This window comes from Miniopterus natalensis, chromosome 2 (assembly GCF_054644295.1).
Source record: "Miniopterus natalensis isolate mMinNat1 chromosome 2, mMinNat1.hap1, whole genome shotgun sequence".
Taxonomy (NCBI): Eukaryota; Metazoa; Chordata; class Mammalia; order Chiroptera; family Miniopteridae; genus Miniopterus; species Miniopterus natalensis.
The window spans coordinates 103,034,533-103,053,480 of record NC_142082.1 but is presented as its reverse complement, the minus strand read 5'-3'; the positions used below and the strand labels follow the sequence as shown (position 1 = coordinate 103,053,480).

Genomic DNA, 18,948 nt, shown 5'->3' with positions numbered 1-18,948 from the left:
TTAATCAGGTGATAAGTGGTGTAATGTAGCAGAGCTTAACAATAGAACATAATTATCACTTTTTGTGAACAATTTGGAATTGTCATGTTACTGTGTAATTGATTTGCTTTAAAATGAACAATAAATTTAATAAAATAAAACATTGTCTTGTTTTTTATCTACTTATTGTATATATATATATATATCATTTATATTTCATATAAAAAATCATGCCTAGTTTTTTGGGTACTTACTCTTATGAAGTAACATGATAGTTTTGCTATGGCTATGTTAGCGTCAGTCTCTTTTGATCAATTGAGACTTGACTCTAACGGTAAGGAGCTTGTTTTAAAAAGAAAACAAGTAAAAATCTTTACTGATTACACCAACTAATTTTATCATAAAACAAGTGGGGAGATCTAAAATCATTCTAGAAGTAAAACTATAAAAGAACTATAATTTACAATACATTAAAGATTTCAAATTAGCAGGTTAAATTAACATTCATCTTTCAATGCAGTAAACCTCTTCTAATTGTCTAGTGTGAACAAGTTTAATTAAAAAAAATTGAAGGGGGAGTAGGTAAATCAGTTGGGACAGATAAATTAGGCCGGGGAGACATCCTGAAAACTAAGTTTTAGCAAATAGACTTTGTTTAAAGTAATTACTGTTCATTTTAAAATCAGTTTCTTAAACTTTAATCTTGAAAGAGTAAGGCAAATTTGTTTTTTCCCCCCTCCCATTTTTTTTTGTTTTTTATACCAGGGCCACAGCCATCTCTGGGAGTTAGTTTTGGAACGCCATTCGGCTCAGGTATTGGCACTGGCTTGCAATCAAGTGGCTTAGGTTCTTCAAACCTTGGAGGTACACTTTAACTTTTCTAATAATTGTATTGGACTATTATACATTTGAATTGATATTAGCCTGTAAAAATTTTCTAAAAGGATCTACTATTTTGGAAGTTCAGGTTCCATCTAGCAAAACCAATTCTCCAAACATAATCAGTGCTTTCTAGTGTTAGGTTTAGAACCTAAAAAATCATTTTATCTGTGAATAGTAAATATTAAAAAGTATTAAAATTAAGTGGTAGGGATGTTCCTATATTCAAAGCAATATGCTAAAATGTGAACTTGAAAATTACTTAGATTTAACTTAAAAAAATTAGTAGTCTTAACAGTTTGGAGTCCAAACTACTTCTGGATGTACAGTCTCCTAATCATTATTTTCTTTTTGTGAAAAAGAACACTTTATTTTTATTTTTATTTTTATTTTTTTTTGTTTAAAGTATTAAAGATGTCCAAAAGGAACACTTTGAATGGGGAAATAATTTTATTATAAGTTGAACAGCTCAATTTTTGTTCATTCCTAAGTACTTTTGGCATATTTGCCTATATACATATTTGTATACATAAGTGATAGAATTTATTTTAATAGTTTTGTAAGTTAACTCTAATTAGTAAGGTAGTTCTGCAAAAACATGCTAAGTACAAATGCATTCATATTGTCTAATGTGGATGATTGAAAGTTGATTGTGTTTTATGGAGCACATTGTCATATAATGAATAAGGTTTCGTTATTTCCACTAAAATATATCATCATAAGAGGGGGGAAACTTATAAGCTATTATGGCTTAATATAGTAGACCCTATTAGGAATTACTAGAATGATGACAGCATAATTCTTATGATCTATAATCCAATTTGCCATCATATTTCTTAGAGACAGTAAGACTATCAGACTCAATATTTTAGATAAGCTGTTATAAAGTACCTAAGAATTTGAATTTTATTTTTAAGTATTTGACTTTTAGGAGAGTGAAAACAAGTCTACTAGTAAAATCTTCTCTTGAACTTTATATGATGAAAAATATTTTTTAATTTAAATTGTGAGCATCATATTACTAAGACAAAACATGATGCTCCCACTCCCAATTTCTCATTGTTATATTAGCTGATGCTATGGCAATACCCTACTATTGACTATTACATAGTTATGCAGTTTTTCAACGGTTAAGGTTCTTAAGTGAAAATGGGTAAAAAGCAGAGTAAAATCACCTTGCAGTACTCCATGTTTAAATTATTGTGCATGTCATGCTTATTATAAATTTAGCCCCCCCCCCTTTTTTTTTTTTTTGGTAAAATGAAATATCCCAAAGTAGATCTGTTTATTTCTGTTTGACTAAAATCATGCTTGAATGATCACTAAAATTTCTAGTTCATTTGGAAGAGAATATACCAAAATGATCTTATTTTTTATGGCCTCGTCTTTAAAAGTTACTGATGGGTCATAAACTTAGTCTAAATACATATAAATGTTTTATTTCAGGATTAATCTGGTTCTTCCAGAAGTCTTATGCAAAGGAATAAAGAACAGATTTTCTTCATAAGGCCATGTTTTTCAACACTGTATTATTAGACCTTTTGATAATTTTAGGTTTTACTTGTTAGAATCCTTTAACCTGTGTTTTACATGCCGTTGTATATTTCTCTATTGCCCTTCCACTAGGATTTGGAACTAGCTCTGGTTTTGGATGCAGCACCACAGGGGCCTCCACATTTGGATTTGGAACAACAAATAAACCCTCAGGAAGTCTTAGTGCAGGTTTGTGTGTTTCAGCCTGAATTTCAGACAAATTTAAAGGTGCAAAGTATTTAATTTAAAAGCATAAGTATTGTTATTTTCAATATCCAAAAATGATCCCTGATTTAGTTTTTATTCCCTGGATGAAGCATGCAAGCCTAACCATATAGCTTTATCTTATAAGCTAAATGTCAGGTTTATAAAATATTTCTAACAACAGTGACTAGTTTGATAAAATAAATAATTACACCCTTTCTTAACTAAGTACAGATTCCTTAGAACCCAAAGACTAGCTTCATAGTTAAACAATTTTCTTTATTATTATAAAAATGAACCCTTTGGGTTTAAGTTTTAACTCAGTTTTTATCATTATTCATTCAGGAGAATTATTTCTCTTCCAAAAAGATGTTCTTTAGTTATTACGTTTCAGCTTACAATTGGGTTCTTTGTTCATTTTTGAAGTGGATAGAATCTTCTAACTCTTCTGATAGAAAATTCCAAATTCCATCTACTTTTGCATTTTCTCTATATTTGTAAATAATGACTTGCTTAAATGTGCAATGCTCAGGGGTAAAAGGCAGGTCTAAATTAATGATGTAATATTAAATTGTGTTGAATTTGAAGGCAATTCTGTTTAATATTAAAAAACATTTAAAATAAACAGTTTCAACAGAGTAAGGTAGTAGAAATCATTGGTATCAGAATTATAATATAAATATGTTAATATTAGTTAACTAGACAGTAATAGTACTTGATCTTAATTACACAGGCTCTTAATAAAATCAAAACAATAGGTACTGTTCTTCAGTGTATTCCTTGTCCTGAAAATTATGGTTGTTGTTTTCTTGGAGGACTTAAAATTGCAAGGGTGGGTCCAAAGGTTGTGAAAGTATCTTCAACATGTTGATAAAATGTCTCTGGAGGGGCTGAGGAGGAAGGCACCTTGGCACGTTGAATTCCCAGAAAAGCGTCTGGCAGCCTGAAGCCTTCTGCAGATTTCAGTTTGTGCTAAGGCTTCACTTTTGACCTGGATGACTGAACTTCTCTCTCTACAGTGCCACTTAGTAGTTTGGTAAATTATTTTCCTATAAAATTGCACGTTAGAAATTTAGGGCCATAAGATTTGTACTATTTTTATAGATTATGTACTCTTGCAGCTAGAATTTTACCTCTCGTCCTCACTTTTTATATTTGTTTCTGTGACTTAACTTCTGATATGAATATTCTTTTCCCTAAACATAAGGCTTTGGCAGCTCAAGTACATCTGGGTTTAACTTCAGCAATCCTGGCATCACAGCATCAGCTGGTTTGACATTTGGGGTGTCCAATCCTGCCTCTGCAGGTTTTGGAACAGGAGGACAACTCCTTCAGTTGAAGAAGCCTCCAGCTGGAAACAAAAGAGGAAAAAGATAAACGTATGGGTTGATGTGTTGAGAGAATCCATTGCAGCATCGTTTAGTCTATTTTTCTAAAACTGATGCAGTAATTTAATTGCATCCCAGGAGATTTCTAAAGTTTTGATATTTTTGCCTACTCTGGAATTTGAACTTTGTTCTTGTTTGCCGTGCTAAACATCTTTTTTCTTGTGAATTTGAAACCCAGTTGTATATTTTTCTTTATTTTGATTCGCAGTGTATGAAAATGTTCTGATTACATCGCTGGTTGGTGAAACCTATTTAACCTAGTGTTAATAGCAATGTTTTTGTTGATACACTTTACATTATGTGAATATATGCACATGTGTTTCTTATACAAATGGTATGAACTCTAGGGCCGATACTAGAATCAGTTGGTTTCTTGATAAAGTCTTTTGAACTACACTGCAGGGCATCTTGTGAATATGTATATAAATATATGCAGAGTAATACACACAATTGTGTGTGCATATAAAATATATATTTACAGACCTACAACTTTGCCTCAGACTGTTCGCCTTTTCTAAGGGTGTGCCATTTTTCACCTTTGCAGCTTCAGTTCCTCAGTGCTTGTAGATTGATGAGCTAGAGGTACCAGGTCATTGCAGTCACTTGCTTAAAGACTTAGTGAAATGGTTACTGTTGTAAATATTTGACCTACTCAACTTCATTGCCTAGTCTTTCCCGTTTTCGTTTTCCACCTTTAGCAGCTACTGTAGAGGAGGAATGCTGTAAAACTCATTGAACAGATTTTAACAGATTTTATTATCCTATATGTCCTCATATCCTATATGAGATGTTTTTTCATATCTGAGGTGAACCTTCAAGAGCATATTTGAACTCCAGACTGGTGTTCTGGAGGCAAAGAGCTATTAAGCCAAATTGATTCTATGCAGGTGAAGGATGCACTAAGATTTTAGTGGAAACTTTTTTAGCTATTCCAATACAGAGTTCTTTCCTATAGGGCTATTGATTTGACACCAAATGGAATGGCTCATCAGCCTCTTAATGTCTTAAGTAAGTGCTTAATTTGGAATAGAGAAACAATATATTTTAAGGAAAAAAATATTCTTTGTAGCAACTATAAACTATCCTGTTTTAACAGAGCTCCAGGTAATAACACATAGGCGTGTCAGATTACATCTGTGTAATATTTGTCTATATTAGTACTAGTGACATAGAGTGGGTGAAAAAGTGAGCCCTTGGAAAGAGAACTGCCTTAGCCATGATTTCAGACAGAAACCATTAGGTAGACCTATATGTATCTTTCAGTTACAGTTTTCAGATGGGATGTGAACATGAAATTCCATTAAAATAGTTTAATTTTTTATATAGAAGGTTTTGTACATAATGTGCATCAAGTGAATATTTTTAGAAGCATTTCACCAAGGTACCTTTTTTCTAAAATAGGTATTGCATAAATTTGTGTGTGTGTATACACACACTCGCACACACACATACACACTTTTAGTATAATGTTAGGTTTGATTATGAAAGTGTTGTCAAATCTGTTTTATTTATCCGCATATATCAGTGATTGGCTTTTTGGAATTGAAATTTTTGCTCCTTGATGCATTAAAATAAGGAAAATGCTTTGTTTCTGAGCTCTAAATCTGTTTTTATTTTTGCACACTTCTCTAATACTGCAATCCCCAGATTCTGGGGAAGGGTAGGAAAATGTGATTTTGTGTTTTGAATTACTGTCAGAATTAAATACACAATTAGAACAAACCTTTTTTTTTTTTTTTAAGGATATTGCATTATACTGCAAAAATCTGAATATTATTTCTTGGGTTTTTTCTTTATATATTTTACATCTTAATGTATTGCACCACTGGAAATTTGTAACAGATCAGTTTGTGATAGGAGTTTAAATGTGTTGTCATTGTCTCCATTGTCTTTACTTTGTCCAGAACCTGTCATTGAGTAAACAATAAAATTTATTGTGTCAGTTGCTTTGAATCTTTGTAGGTGTTAGTAGTTGTTCTTAATATGTAATTTTCTCATTATTGCTCTTTTATTCTCTTGGTCAGTTTTTAGTGTTTTCACTGGTTTGTACATCTTGCTTTAAAAATGTAATAATAAAGACTGAACACAGAAAGTGAGCTTGACTAAAAAGTAAAAGTCCCCCTTCAACTTGCAGGCCCTAATCCTACTTTCTTCCCCAGAGTATCCTTTCTTAATGGTTTGGGATGTATTCTTTTAGACCCTTTAAAAAAATGATTTTTTCAACATATGTATACAAATGTTTATTTCTATTTTTCCTTTTTCTCTCATTTTCTCATTCTCTCTTAGGTCTTTTTTCTTTTTTAACAAATACGTTAAAAATCTACATATTCTGTGACTTGCTCCCCCCCTCCTTTAATGCTATATCATCAACATATTTTCCTGTCAGTCCTTGCAGATTTATTTTTTATGTACTGTTCTGTAGCATGGATGTACAATGATTTGTTCCAACTAATACCTACTGGTAGGCAGTTAGGTTCTTTCCAGCATTTCAATATAATAGAAAAAGCTGCAGTGACTATCCTTATACATGGTTCTTTATGCTCATGTTTAATGTTTCTTTGGGATTGATTCTAGAAGAGGAATTGCTGAAAGGGCATACAAATAACATGTTTTAATGTCAGATTGCCTTCCAAAAATGCTATATAAATGTACACTTCTACAGTTTGTATGAGTACCCATTTCTCAGCAATCTCTATACAGTATTTTGTTGTTGTTAATCCTCACCTGAGGATATTTTTTCTATTGGTTTGTTGTTGTTTTTGTTTGTTTTGTTTTTTTGTTTTTCTTTAGGGAGAGTGGAAGGGAAGGAGGGGGTGGAGAGAGAGACAGAGATACAGACAGAGATAGGGACAGAGACATCGATGTGAGAGAGACATATCCATTGTGTCTCTCCTGCATATGCCCTGACAGGGCCGGGGAACGAGCTTGCGACCCTTTGATGTGGAGGCCAATGCTCTAACCACTGAGCTACGCTGGCCAGGGCTCTAAATGATATTATTAATCTTAATAAGTACTTGTGAGGTTGAACTTTTTCATATATAAATATTCTCCACTTGCATGTTAATATCCTTTCCATTTTCATACCAGGTTATATAGGAGGGTTTTTAAAATTATTTGTAGGATCTCTGTAGATAATGGATGTTAATATTTTTCTTGTGAGATAGGTTGGACTCCTGGGATCAGCTGGGTTCAGACCCCTGCCATGACTGTATGATTTTGGGCAAGTTATGTAACTTTTCTAGATCTCAGCTTTAGCACCTGAAAGGGGATGATGGAGATGGGCGGTTGTATTAAACCTTTAAAAGACGGCATTTAAAAGACAGCATCATACAAACTCCATATATTTTCCAGGATCAACTGTACAAGTAATGGTTTCTTTCCTTTTGCCTGTAAAAAAGAATGTATATGCTTAGGTTTCTGAGTATTTAACCTTTAAAAGACGACGTTTAAATTCCGTCAGCATTTAAATTGGGCCAGTGGGACCCACTCCTTGCCGGGAACTAAAGTTCCCTTTCATCGGATAAAGGTTAATAACAATCTACTTTGAGGCATTTGGGTAGCATAAGCCCCTGACACTTTGCAAGCAGTTGTTATTACTGCACCAATACCCCTCGGCTTTAATATTGAGGCTGGATGCTGTATTTTGGTATCTGATAAGGAAAGCCACCGTATCTTAATTATTTTGTTGTTTTGGGGGGAGGGGGGAGGGAGGGGGGAATTTATTCTAGGACACTTACTCTTTAACATGAACTTTCATACCTATTTTGTCAAGTTTGTTTTTTCTTAAAATCCTATTGGGATTTTGATTGGGTTTATACAAATAAAATATGTTATAATCTGGGCAGAATTGACATCTTGATAATTACAGCATGGTCTGTGCATTTGTTGGATCTTTTATTATTTCAGCAAGGTTTTACAGTGTTTATTAGATTCTTGGTTAATTGTTTTTCCTAATAGCACCTTGTTTTATTTCTGAGTGTGGTTGGTACAAGGTTATTTGCATTATTACAAATGCAGATTAACTGTTCTTTTGTGATAGCATAGTAAGCCCAAGTTAATGTCCTAGTCTCAAATAGTATTTTTTGCAACAAGGGAATTCGAATAGTGCCTTTAGAAGTATTGTAGTGAGATTTGTGTGTGTGTGTGTGTGTGTGAAATATTTGGGTTTGAATCGTCTATCACAAGATTTTGCTTTGGCATCCCCTCCCTCCATGCCTTGCTCCAGTCTCTCACTGTGATAAGCCTTGCTGCACTGCTCTTTTTGGAGCACACATCACAAAGTTATTACTAAGGGGACACAACCCTGGAAAATCAGCTGAAGCATCTAATGTAAATCTCATTCACAAAGTCATCTTTGCCTATCAATGTATCTCCCATTTATTGGGTGTGTAGTCACCCTCAGAACTTTATAAACTTGACCTTGTTTAATCTCAGCCTTACCCTATAAAGCGGAAGTGTTAAGCAATTTACTTGAGGTCGCATGGCTGTTAAGTCATGGAGCGGAGGTTTTTCTGTGATACAGAGTAGCACACTGGTTTCATGCCTAACTTCTTAAAGGCACTGAAGGTAATAGGGTTACATTATTTATATGGGGAAATTACAAGTATATAACAGACTGTAGATCAAGGCAAGGTAAGTATAAAGAGCCATGGGGTTTGAGGGAGAGTAATATCTAGGATGTAAAGAGTGAAGAAGCAAGGGCCAGGCTGGTGTAGCCTTTGACCTTTCCCACTGTTTCCCTATGAAGAGGTTCATAGAGAAAAGCTAGTCATCCCAGCATGGAGCTAGTCTGCCCACCTTGGAAAGGGCAAGGGGAGCAATTCTGGCTGAGTCTCAGGAACTGTAAATTTAATGAGAATGCCTTTTCAGGAAGGCTTGCCTGACTCCTGTAACCCAAAAGAGCACCGTATGCTCAGACTAAATGAGACTAGATTGTTTTCTTGCTGTACAGACAGATAAACCTCAACTGGCCCAAGTAAACCGTGGAAACAGAAGCAAGAAGCTTAAGGTGCTGCCAGACAGCAGCAGATGGACGAGAGAGTAGGGATTACTGGGAAAATAGGTCATGGCCAGAATGGTTTGAGCCTTTCCTACTCAATCTAATATACTTTTTCTCTCCTACCCAAGCCGTCAATAGTAATTTTTTAAAAAAAGAAACCTACCAGGCTCACAGGTTGCAATGCTGAAAAGTGAACTGTGGATTTAACTCGCAGAAAGCTTGTTTTTGTCATCCTCACCCCTCTTTGAATCCCCTGGCAGCAAGTCAGTTTAGTTCAGTGAACATTTATTAATATTTGCTATGTATAAGTCACTCTTGGGGGTACAGGGGGACATAAGCATGGGTAGGATACTCTCTCACACTAGCTAACACTGAGTACTAAGGAGAAGCCAGGACCTCTCAAGGGCTTCCCATATATTAACTCATGTAATCCTCAGTCCTATGGTATGGATACTAACTCCTTTCTTACAATTGAAAAAAAAAAACAGGCACAGAGAAGTTAAATAACTTAATGGTCACTCTACCAAGTGGATGGACCAGAATTCAAACCCAGGCTTTTTAAAGTCTAGGCTTTTAACTCTTACTGTATGCAAATAAGTATATAAGGTGGGATTTCTTATTGAATGAAGAATAAAGATACAAAGAAAATTCTTGAGAGCACAGAGGAATAAGTGGCTTTGAGCAATGAGTATGAATAGGATTTATTTTTATGAAGTATTTACAATTTGAATTGAAAGAACCACATAGTTAATTAAAAATAATCCTAAATTTGCCCAGCTGGGCGTGGCTCAGTGGTTGAGCATCAACCTAGGATCCAGGAGATTGCAGTTTGATTCCCGGTCAGGGCACATGCCCAGGGTACAGACTCGATCCCCAGTGGGGGGGGGTGCAGGAGGCAGCCGATCAATGACTCATCATTGATGTTTCTATCTGTCTCCCTCTCCCTCTCCCTCTCCCTCTCTCTGAAATCAATAAAAATATATTTTAAAAAGTAATAATACTGAATTTGAGCAACATAAAGGGATAAAATTAAAAGCAACTAATATCCCTACTCTCCAGAGGAAGCTTCTTAATCCTGATTCATATTGTTTTCTTCATTTGTTTTGATAGCTGTGTAGCATATAGGCCCATATTCTGTTTAACTAGTTTCTTTTGGTGACTATTTAGATACCTATTTTTTGGCTGTTAGAAATACATTAGTAGGATAGGTGAAAATGGTATCCAGTTTTATTGGCATTACTTAGGGAGTTTGAACATTTTCATCTAAGCATTCGCTGTCTTTTAAAAAATTATTTGTAAGAGCTCTTTGAATATAATCACTGTCTATAGAGATGTTTGGAAAAATTCACAATTTAAAATTTTTAGTCTTGGATCCATGTGACATTTTAAAAAATGAAAATTATGTCATCCCTATTTCATGTTGCCTTTAAACAGTCTTAATATTTGTCATATGTATTGCAAATGCTTCACAGTTAATCCTTTTTTAGAATATGTTTTTTAATTTTGAGAGAGATGAAGGGAGAGAGAGAGACATCATTAAGAGAGAAACATGGATAGGCTGTCTGATTGAGCCCACAACCCAGACATGTGCCCTGGCTAGAATCAAACCAGTGACTTTTTTTTTTTTTTTTTAAATATATCTTTATTGATTTCAGAGAGAGGAAAGGAGAGGGAGAGAGAGAGAGATAGAAACATCAATGATGAGAGAGTCATTGATCGAGCCCACAACACAGTCATGTGCCCTGACCAGGAATCGTACCCCGATTGCCTGGATCCCAGGTCGACACTCAACCGCTGAGCCACTCCCGGCCAGGCAACTGGTGACTTCTTGGTGCATGGGATGACACTCAGTCCACCTAGCCATACCAGCTGGGCTGTATCATTCTTTTTAAATGACTTCTGGGAATGAGTGAGAACTCAGTGGGGGGGAAAAAAGAGAATAAGATGTTTATGTTTTACAGTTTATAAAAGCCTTTTATATTATGTCATTAAAAGTTCATAACTGTTTGAAGATGTCTTTAAAAGATTTAGCTAGGTAACTAGGGTCAGATTGTAATTAGTGGCAGAACTGAGAGGATTATATATACCACTTCACCAAGTGCCTTTGTGACAGTAAAATGCTCGCCTCTCTTGGATTCTGTCTTGTTCAGGCCTGCTTTGTTTCCAAGGCTTTCTCGCTAATAGCTTCTGATTAGATCTGCATATAGATATGCCAATCATTAGAGGAATTTTGCGTGCAGCCTGAGTTTTACAAAAACAGCCTCTCCCATTTCCCCTTCCCTTGACATAAAAGAAGCCCGAATTCTGTACTTCGTTGAAATGGATTTGAGGTTTAAGTCTCCCATCTTCTCCTTTGCTGCCTTCTCGATCAATAAGACTTTCCTTACTTCAAACTAACATTTTGAGTTTTGGCCTTTCAAAGTGTTGGGCACCTGGACTTTGGACCAGTAACAATTTGGAGAGCCAGTTGGGAGATGGTGCCCTAGGCAGGCCAGCCCCAGCTGGGATTCCCCTTCATGAGTTCTGAGCAACTGTCAAGGCCATTTTGCATGGGGGGCTCAGGAGGACTGCTTTGGGCACACAGCTTGTTTGGAATAAGGAGATGTCTTTGGACTTTGGTCTACCATAGGTTTTGTTTCAGGGGTAAGTTGCTCCAATGTGCACAGTCAGGAATCCTTCCTGTCTAGCTGGGCTTTCTCTCCCTTGAGACAAAGCCATCTGCATTTTGGAGGCCTTCATCTGAGAGCAGGATCAGGATTATTGGACTCAGCCCATTCATGTGTCTCTGTGAGCCGATGGGCTCCTTCTGGAAGTAGGGTAACTCACCCCTGAGTGTACAACTCTCCACTCCATTTAGAGGAACACTCTTCCTCTCCATTTAGGCTTTTCCTTTGGGATAAGCCAATTTGTTTTGCCTTTGTTTGGGGTACCGTGTTGGAGAGGGGAATAGTTGTAGGACTTGTACCCAATTTTTGATTGAGTTCATTTGCATTCATTTGTTTGGCCATTTGAATTTGAAATTTGTAAGTTGACTAGTGTACCTGAGGTTTGGTTAGGAGAATACTCAATGTATTGTCTTGCTTGCTTATCATTTGTGTGTTGATCTCAGGCTTCTTCCCCTGTTGGTTTGGAACCAGTAAGTAAAATGGCATCTGAGGCTTCTTCTCCCCTCCCCTCCCTGCCACGCCCTCTTCTCCAGACACGTGGTGGCTGTCGTCAAGTGCCTGGGCCATATCCCAGTGCCATCCTACCCTAGGAAGATTTGTTACTTTTAAATTTAGGTGCTTTGAAGCCACGTTTTTTACTTTGACTTTATTGTGCACACTGGCTTCTGTTGTTTGTATTTATTGACAAGTACACCTTAAGGGACTCCCTTGAAGGAGAGGATCTTAGGCCTCTCACAGACAATGGAATGCATTCTTTGATTGATTATAAATTAATTTTAAAACAGCTTTAAAGAAATTCCTACAGCCTGCAAAACTGGTCATCTGAGCAAAATACCTATGAGTTTTGCATTGTACCTGAGACACAAAAACTAGCATTTTAGATATAATGAACATGTAACATCAGAAAGCATATGTTTAGGCTTCACTGACACTTTCCCAGGACCAAACTGGAATTACAACTAAAATGTGGAAAAACTATCCTGAATAATGAACTGAAGACTAGCTGGAGAGCACCCTAATAACCCAGGACCTAAAGTGGAGACCATATAGAGACTGGTAGGAAGTGCAGAGGCATGAGAGGGCTGGCTGGGCTCCCAAAGGCAGCAGCTAGCTGAAGATCCAGAGGGATATCTCAGCTGTGGGGCATTCCCACTGAGGACTCTGGTGCCTAAAGCCCAGGCTGGGCTTTCCAGCCAAGAGCACCAGAACTGAGAAAGATGCCCACATAACATCTGGCTGTGAAAAGCAGCAGGGTTTCTGTCTGCCAGGGAGAAATGGCCAAAAATGCAGGCACCCTCTTATAGAGCCAACACAAAGGTTTGTGTGTAGCCACTCACTTTGGGCTCTGGCAGAGGGAGGGCAGAGTGGACTAGAGTGGTGTGAAAAGAATCCACACTTTCCGGTTCTGGAGATGGAGCTCAGAGGGCAGCCATCTGGATTCCTGTGTTGAGTATTTCCCCATACTGCAGAAGACATCTTTCTCAGGCAGACCTTTGCCAGCCAGGAAGCTTTTGACTGGGTGGAGGGGGGAGCAATGGCCCCACTCATTGGAAAACCTCTTGCCCCACACTGTGGAGTTTACCAAGTGCTGTGGTCTACAGCCTGAGGCTCATTAAGGGAATCAGATTAATCAGTCTGCAGGCAGAGGCAGACCACAGAGTGCTTTGAATCTTTACCTGATCTGCTTCTGGACCCAGGGCTTGAAAAAACAGACTTTGGTGTGCATTTTGGTCCTGTCCAAACACACCCAGCCCCAGCAGAGGGGATCACAAGCCATGGGTTGTCGATAGCTCCAAACAGGGTATTCAAGGCCAGTCACAAACAGTGTCTGACATTGGCCTGTACCAGAGACCCTCCAACAAGATTGAGAGTCCTAGCAGATCTACCTAATAAATAGAAACAAACCCAAATAGGCAGCCATATTGGGGAGAGAAAAAAAAGCCCCAAATGAAAGAACAAGAGAATTCTCCAGAAGAAGAGCTAAGTTAAATAGATATAAGCAATCTATCAGATATAGAGTTCAGAATATTGATTGTAAGGATGCTCAAGCATGAAAAAGATGAAAACTATGAAGGAAATTAAGAATGACATACCAGAAGTAAAGAATACACTGTAAGGAATAAACAGATTAGAGGAAGCTGAGGATCAGATCAGCTAATTAGTAGGCTAAAAAAAATCAGAGATCCAAAAAGAAAAAACAATTAAAAAACAGGAGGGGCTGAGACAACAATATGGCAGCATAGGTAACTGCAGTACCTCCTGCTTCCCAAGACCACATCAAAATTACAACTAAAACAGAACAACCATCACTCAGAACCTCCTGAAATCTAGCTGAGTGGAAATCCATCATTCAGAGCATCCTGAAATCTAGCTAAACAGAAGTCCTACAGTGAGGAAACTGAAGAAGCATCAAGACCAGTAGGAGGGGCAGAGATGCGGGCGGATCCGGGCTGAATCACAGAGATACGGACTTGGTTCCACACCAGTTCAAAACCGGGAAGGATATCTCGGCAGTGGAGGCTTCCCAGAGGAGCAAGGGTACTCAGCCGCACAACAGGCCCCCAGCCCAAGGTTCCAGTGCTGGGAAGAGAAGTCACCACAACTTCGGGCTGTAAAAACCAGCTGGGATTGTGGCTGAGTGAGTGTAGGCTGTGGGAGTCCCAGGCTTTCCTCTTAAAGCGCCCGTGCATGGACTTACTAAGACTCACCCCCTCTGAGCTCTAGCGCTGGGCAGCAGCTTTAAAGGAACCTGGGACATTCAGGAGAAACTAACTTGCCTGGAATCAGAGCTGGAGGGGCAACTTTCTCCAAGACAGAAGAGCTGGAAGAAGCCATTGCCCTTCTGACGAGCCCTACCCCCGCAGAGCCAGCAAGCAGGTGCCATATTTGAATCTCTAGCACCTGACTCACACCTTTGGCCCTGGCCTGGTGATTCCCAGAGACCCTGCTCCTCCCTACTTGCAAGCTCATGCAAGCCTTTTTCAGTGGTTTTTCTATGCAAGTGGTCTCTCTAGCTTCATGCTTAGGACTCTCCTAAAATCTCTCAAACAAGCAGCAGTTGGCCTCAGCATACCCCATACCTCTTGATAAGTGCCTCTTGATAAGTGCCATTAGCAGCAGCCTGCATTGTTTCATAGCTGGGCCTCTCCTGGACACCTCCAAGCCCAGCACAAATAACAGCCATCTACAGTTTGCTGTGTAGCTCATGCTGGGTGGCCCTGGGCAATGCAAAGGCAGAGGCTGAGTTTGCACCTCCTGGGAGGCCCCAGAGACAGTGAACCTGGTGGTCAGACTTGACCACGCTGGCTTACAACCCTACCACATGCACAAGTGACACACTCAAGGGACGCACTTGGTGAACACAAAAGCTCCACTGAAGTAAACCCTGCTCCATAGGTGTGTCTCCAGCACAGCAGCTTTTTGTCTGTAGCTGCAGCTGGTCCTCAGGGCCAATGGCCTGTGGGTCAGTTCCTCCCAGTGAAGCCAACAGCAACCAAGGCTCAACTACAACAGGACAGTGCACGCAGCCCATACAGGGGATCATCTAAAAGGCCCAGCTCAGGTGAATGGGGAGGCTGAGCCACTGGAACCTACAAAATACCTACTACGCAAAACCACTCTACAAATTCCAGGAAACATAGCGCTCTACCTAATACATAGAAATATACACCAGGAAGCAGCCAAAGTGTGGAGGCAACGAAACATGTCACAAAGGAAAGAACAGAAGAAATCTCCAGAAAAGGAACTAAATGAAATAGAGCCAAGCAGGCTACTAGATACAGAGTTTGAAATAATGGTTATAAGGATGCTCAAGGATATTAGTAAGACTATGAAGGAAAGTGGTGAGATCATCAATGACATAATAAAGTACCAATCAAAAATGAAGGCTACATGAACTGAAATGAAGAATAATTTACAGGGAATCAACAGTAGAGTAGAGGATGCTGAGAATCAAATCAGCAATTTGGAATATGAGGAACCAAAAAACACCCAACTAGAAGAGCAAAAAGAAAAAAGAATCCAGAAATGTGAAGATAGTGTAAGGAGTCTCTGGGACAACTTCAGGCGGCCCAACGTTAGTATTATGGGAGTGCCAGAAGGAGAAGAAAGAGAGCAAGAAATTGAAAACCTATTTGAAAAAATAATGCAGAAAACTTCCCCTACCTGGGGAAAGAAATAGACTTACAAGTCCAGGAAGCACAGAAGGTCTCAAACAAGAGGAACCCAAAGAGGCCCACAGCAAGACACATTATAATTAAAATGCCAAAGGTTAAAGAAAAAGAGAGACTCTTAAAAGCAGCAAGAGAAAAGCAGTTAGTTACCTACAAGGGAGCACCCATTCAACTGTCAGCTGATTTCTCAACAGAAACTTTGCAGAGGAGGCAAGAAATATTCAAAGTGATGAAAAGCAAGAACCTACAACCAAGATTACCCAGCAAAGCTATCATTTAGAACTGAAGGTCAGATAAAGAGCTTCACAGATAAGAAAAAGCTAAAGGAGTTCATCACCACCAGACCAGCACTGCAGGAAATGTTGAAGGGTCTTCTTTAACAAGAAGCTAATGAACAAAAGAATCTGACAAACTAAGTAGACCCAGAGACATTGAAACTTGCAACAGGTGGTCATATCTCAGAGGGAAGGGGGGACAGTGGGAAAAGATTAACCAGAAAAGTTATATGCATTTATGTATAACCCATGGACACAGACAATGATGGGGTAAAGGCCTGGGGAGAGGGTGGGAGCAAGGTGGAGAGGGTCAATGGGGGAAAAAAAATGGGATACCTGTGATACTTTCAACAATAGAGATAAATATAAAAATAAATAAATAAAAAATAAATAAAAAATAAATAAATAAATAAATAAATAAATAAATAAATAAAAAATTTTAGTTAACAAGAAAACCCCCACAAAATACAGGACAGTCTAAGGGAGCTCTGGGACAACATTGTTATGTTTAACAATACTCATATCATAGGAATACCGAAAGATGAAGAAAGTAAGCAAGGATTAGAGAACCTGTTTGAAGAAATAATGGCAGAAAATTTCCCTAACCTAGTCAAGGAACAAGTCACGCAAGTTCAGGAGGCACAGAGAATCCCAAGCAAGAAGAATCCAAAGGGGCCCTCACCCAGACGCATCATAATTAAAATGCCAAAAATTCAAGACAAAGAGACAATCAAAGGCAGCAAGAGAAAAGCAATCTGTTACCTACAAAGGAGCTCCCATAAGGCTGTCAGCTAATTTATCATCAGAATCTCTACAGGCTGGAAGAGAATGGCATGAAGTATTCAAGGTAATGCAAAACAAGGATCTGAAACCAACACTACTCTATACAGCAAGGCTATCATTCAAATTAAATGGTGAAATAAACAGCTTCCCAGACCAAAAAATGGTTAAAGGAGTTTATCATGACCAAAAGAGCATTGCAGGAAATGTTAAAGGAACTGCTGTAATAAGAAGTAGAAATAGAAATAGAGAGAGAGAGAGAAACATAGGTATAAAGAATTAAAATGACAATAGATAAGTACCTATCAATAGGAACCTTAAACATAAATGGATTAAATGCTCCAATAAAAAGACACAGGGTAGCTGAATGGATATGAAAACATGACCCAAATATATAATGTCTACAAGAGACCCACCTCAGAACAAAAGATTCACACAGGATGAGAGTGAAGGGATAGAAAAATTTTTCATGCAAATGGAAATGAAAAAAATTCTGGAATTTTTTTTCAAAGTGAGAATAGACTTCAAAATGAGAACCATAATAAAAGACAAGAAAGGTCACTACATAATACTAAAGGGGTAGATCCAACAAGAGGATATAACCCTGATAAACATATCTGCACCCAATATATGGTGCATAAATAAAAAATATATATAAATTTATAAAAAAATTCAGGACGCCTTTAAAGGAGAGATCAACAGCAATACAATTATAGTAGGGGACTTTAACACCCCACTAGCTTCACTGTATAGGTCTTCCAGACAAAAAAAATCAACAAGGAAACAGTGACTCTAAATGACACACTAGACAAATGGTTTTAATTGTCATTTACAGAACATTCCACCCCAAAGCTACAGAATATACATTCTTCTCAAGTGCACACAGGACATTCTCAAAGATAGACCACATTCAGGATGCAAGAAAGTTTCTACAAGTTCAAGAAGATTGAAATCAAGCATCTTCTCGGACCACAGTGGCATGATATTAGAAATCGACTGCAATAAGAACACTAAAAAACATTAAAACACATGGAACCTAAATAGCATGTTATTAAACAATGGATGAGTTACCAAAGAGATCAAGGAAGAAATAAAAAACTTCCTGGAAACAAATAAAAATAAACACACAACAACCCAAAATGTATGGGACAGAATGAAAGCAGTCCTGAGAAGGAAGTTCATAGCACTACAAGCCTACCTCCAAAAAACAAGAAAAACTTCTAATAAACTCTCTAACCCTACAACTTAAAGACTTAGAAAGAGAACAAGAAAAACCCACAGTAACTAGAAGGAAGGAAATAATAAAGATCAGAGCAGAAATAAATGATATAAAGACTAAAAAAAAATACAAAAGATCAATGAAACCAAGAGCTGATTCTTTGAAGAGATAAGATTGATGAACCTTTAGCCAGACTCATTAAGAAACAAAGAGAGAGGACTCAAATAAACAAAACCAGAAACAAAAGAGGTGAAGTAACAACTGACCCAACAGAAATACAAAGGACTTAGAAAATACTATGAACAACTATACACCACCAAGCTGGACAACCTGGATGTAATGGACAAATTCCTAGAAAAACACAATCTTCCAAAACTCAGTCAGGAAGAGTCAGAAAACCTGAATGGGATGATAACTACTGATGAAGTTAAAGCAGTAATCCAAACACAGCACACAAATCTCTGGTCCGGATGGCTTCACAGGGGAGTTTTACCAAACATTCAAAGAAGAACTAATTCAGCCCGGCCAGGCGTGGCTCAGCTGTTGAGCATCAGCCTAGGATCCAGGAGATCATGGTTCAATTCCCCGTCAGGGCACATGCCTGGGTTTCGGGCTCGATCCCCAGTAGGGGGCATGCAGGAGGCAGCTGATCAATGACTCTCTCATCATTGATGTTTCTATCTATCCTTCTCCCTTCCTCTCTCTGAAATCAATAAAGATACATTTAAAAAAAAAAAAAAAGAAGAACTAATTCAAACTATTCCCAAAGGTCAAAGAGGAAGGAAGACTTCTAAGCTCTTTTTATGAGGCCAGCATTATCCTAATTCCAAAACCAGATAAAGACACTACAAAGA

The 18,948-nt window shown here is 37.9% G+C and overlaps 1 protein-coding gene across 3 annotated transcripts in view; it reads left to right on the top strand.

Moving 5' to 3' along the window:
• The window catches only part of NUP58 (nucleoporin 58), a 40,270-nt gene extending 34,334 nt beyond the window's left edge, over positions 1–5,936 (top strand). For 2 of the 3 annotated variants that reach the window (XM_016224862.2, XM_016224863.2), the window contains 3 exons: positions 745–843; positions 2,485–2,580; positions 3,803–5,936. In XM_016224862.2, coding sequence (XP_016080348.1) covers positions 745–843; positions 2,485–2,580; positions 3,803–3,972 — 365 coding nt within the window. In that variant the 3' untranslated portion in view covers positions 3,973–5,936. The remainder of the gene's footprint in view (positions 1–744; positions 844–2,484; positions 2,581–3,802) is intronic. The other variant, XM_016224864.2, reaches the window with a different exon arrangement.
• The last annotated feature ends 13,012 nt before the right edge of the window (positions 5,937–18,948 follow it).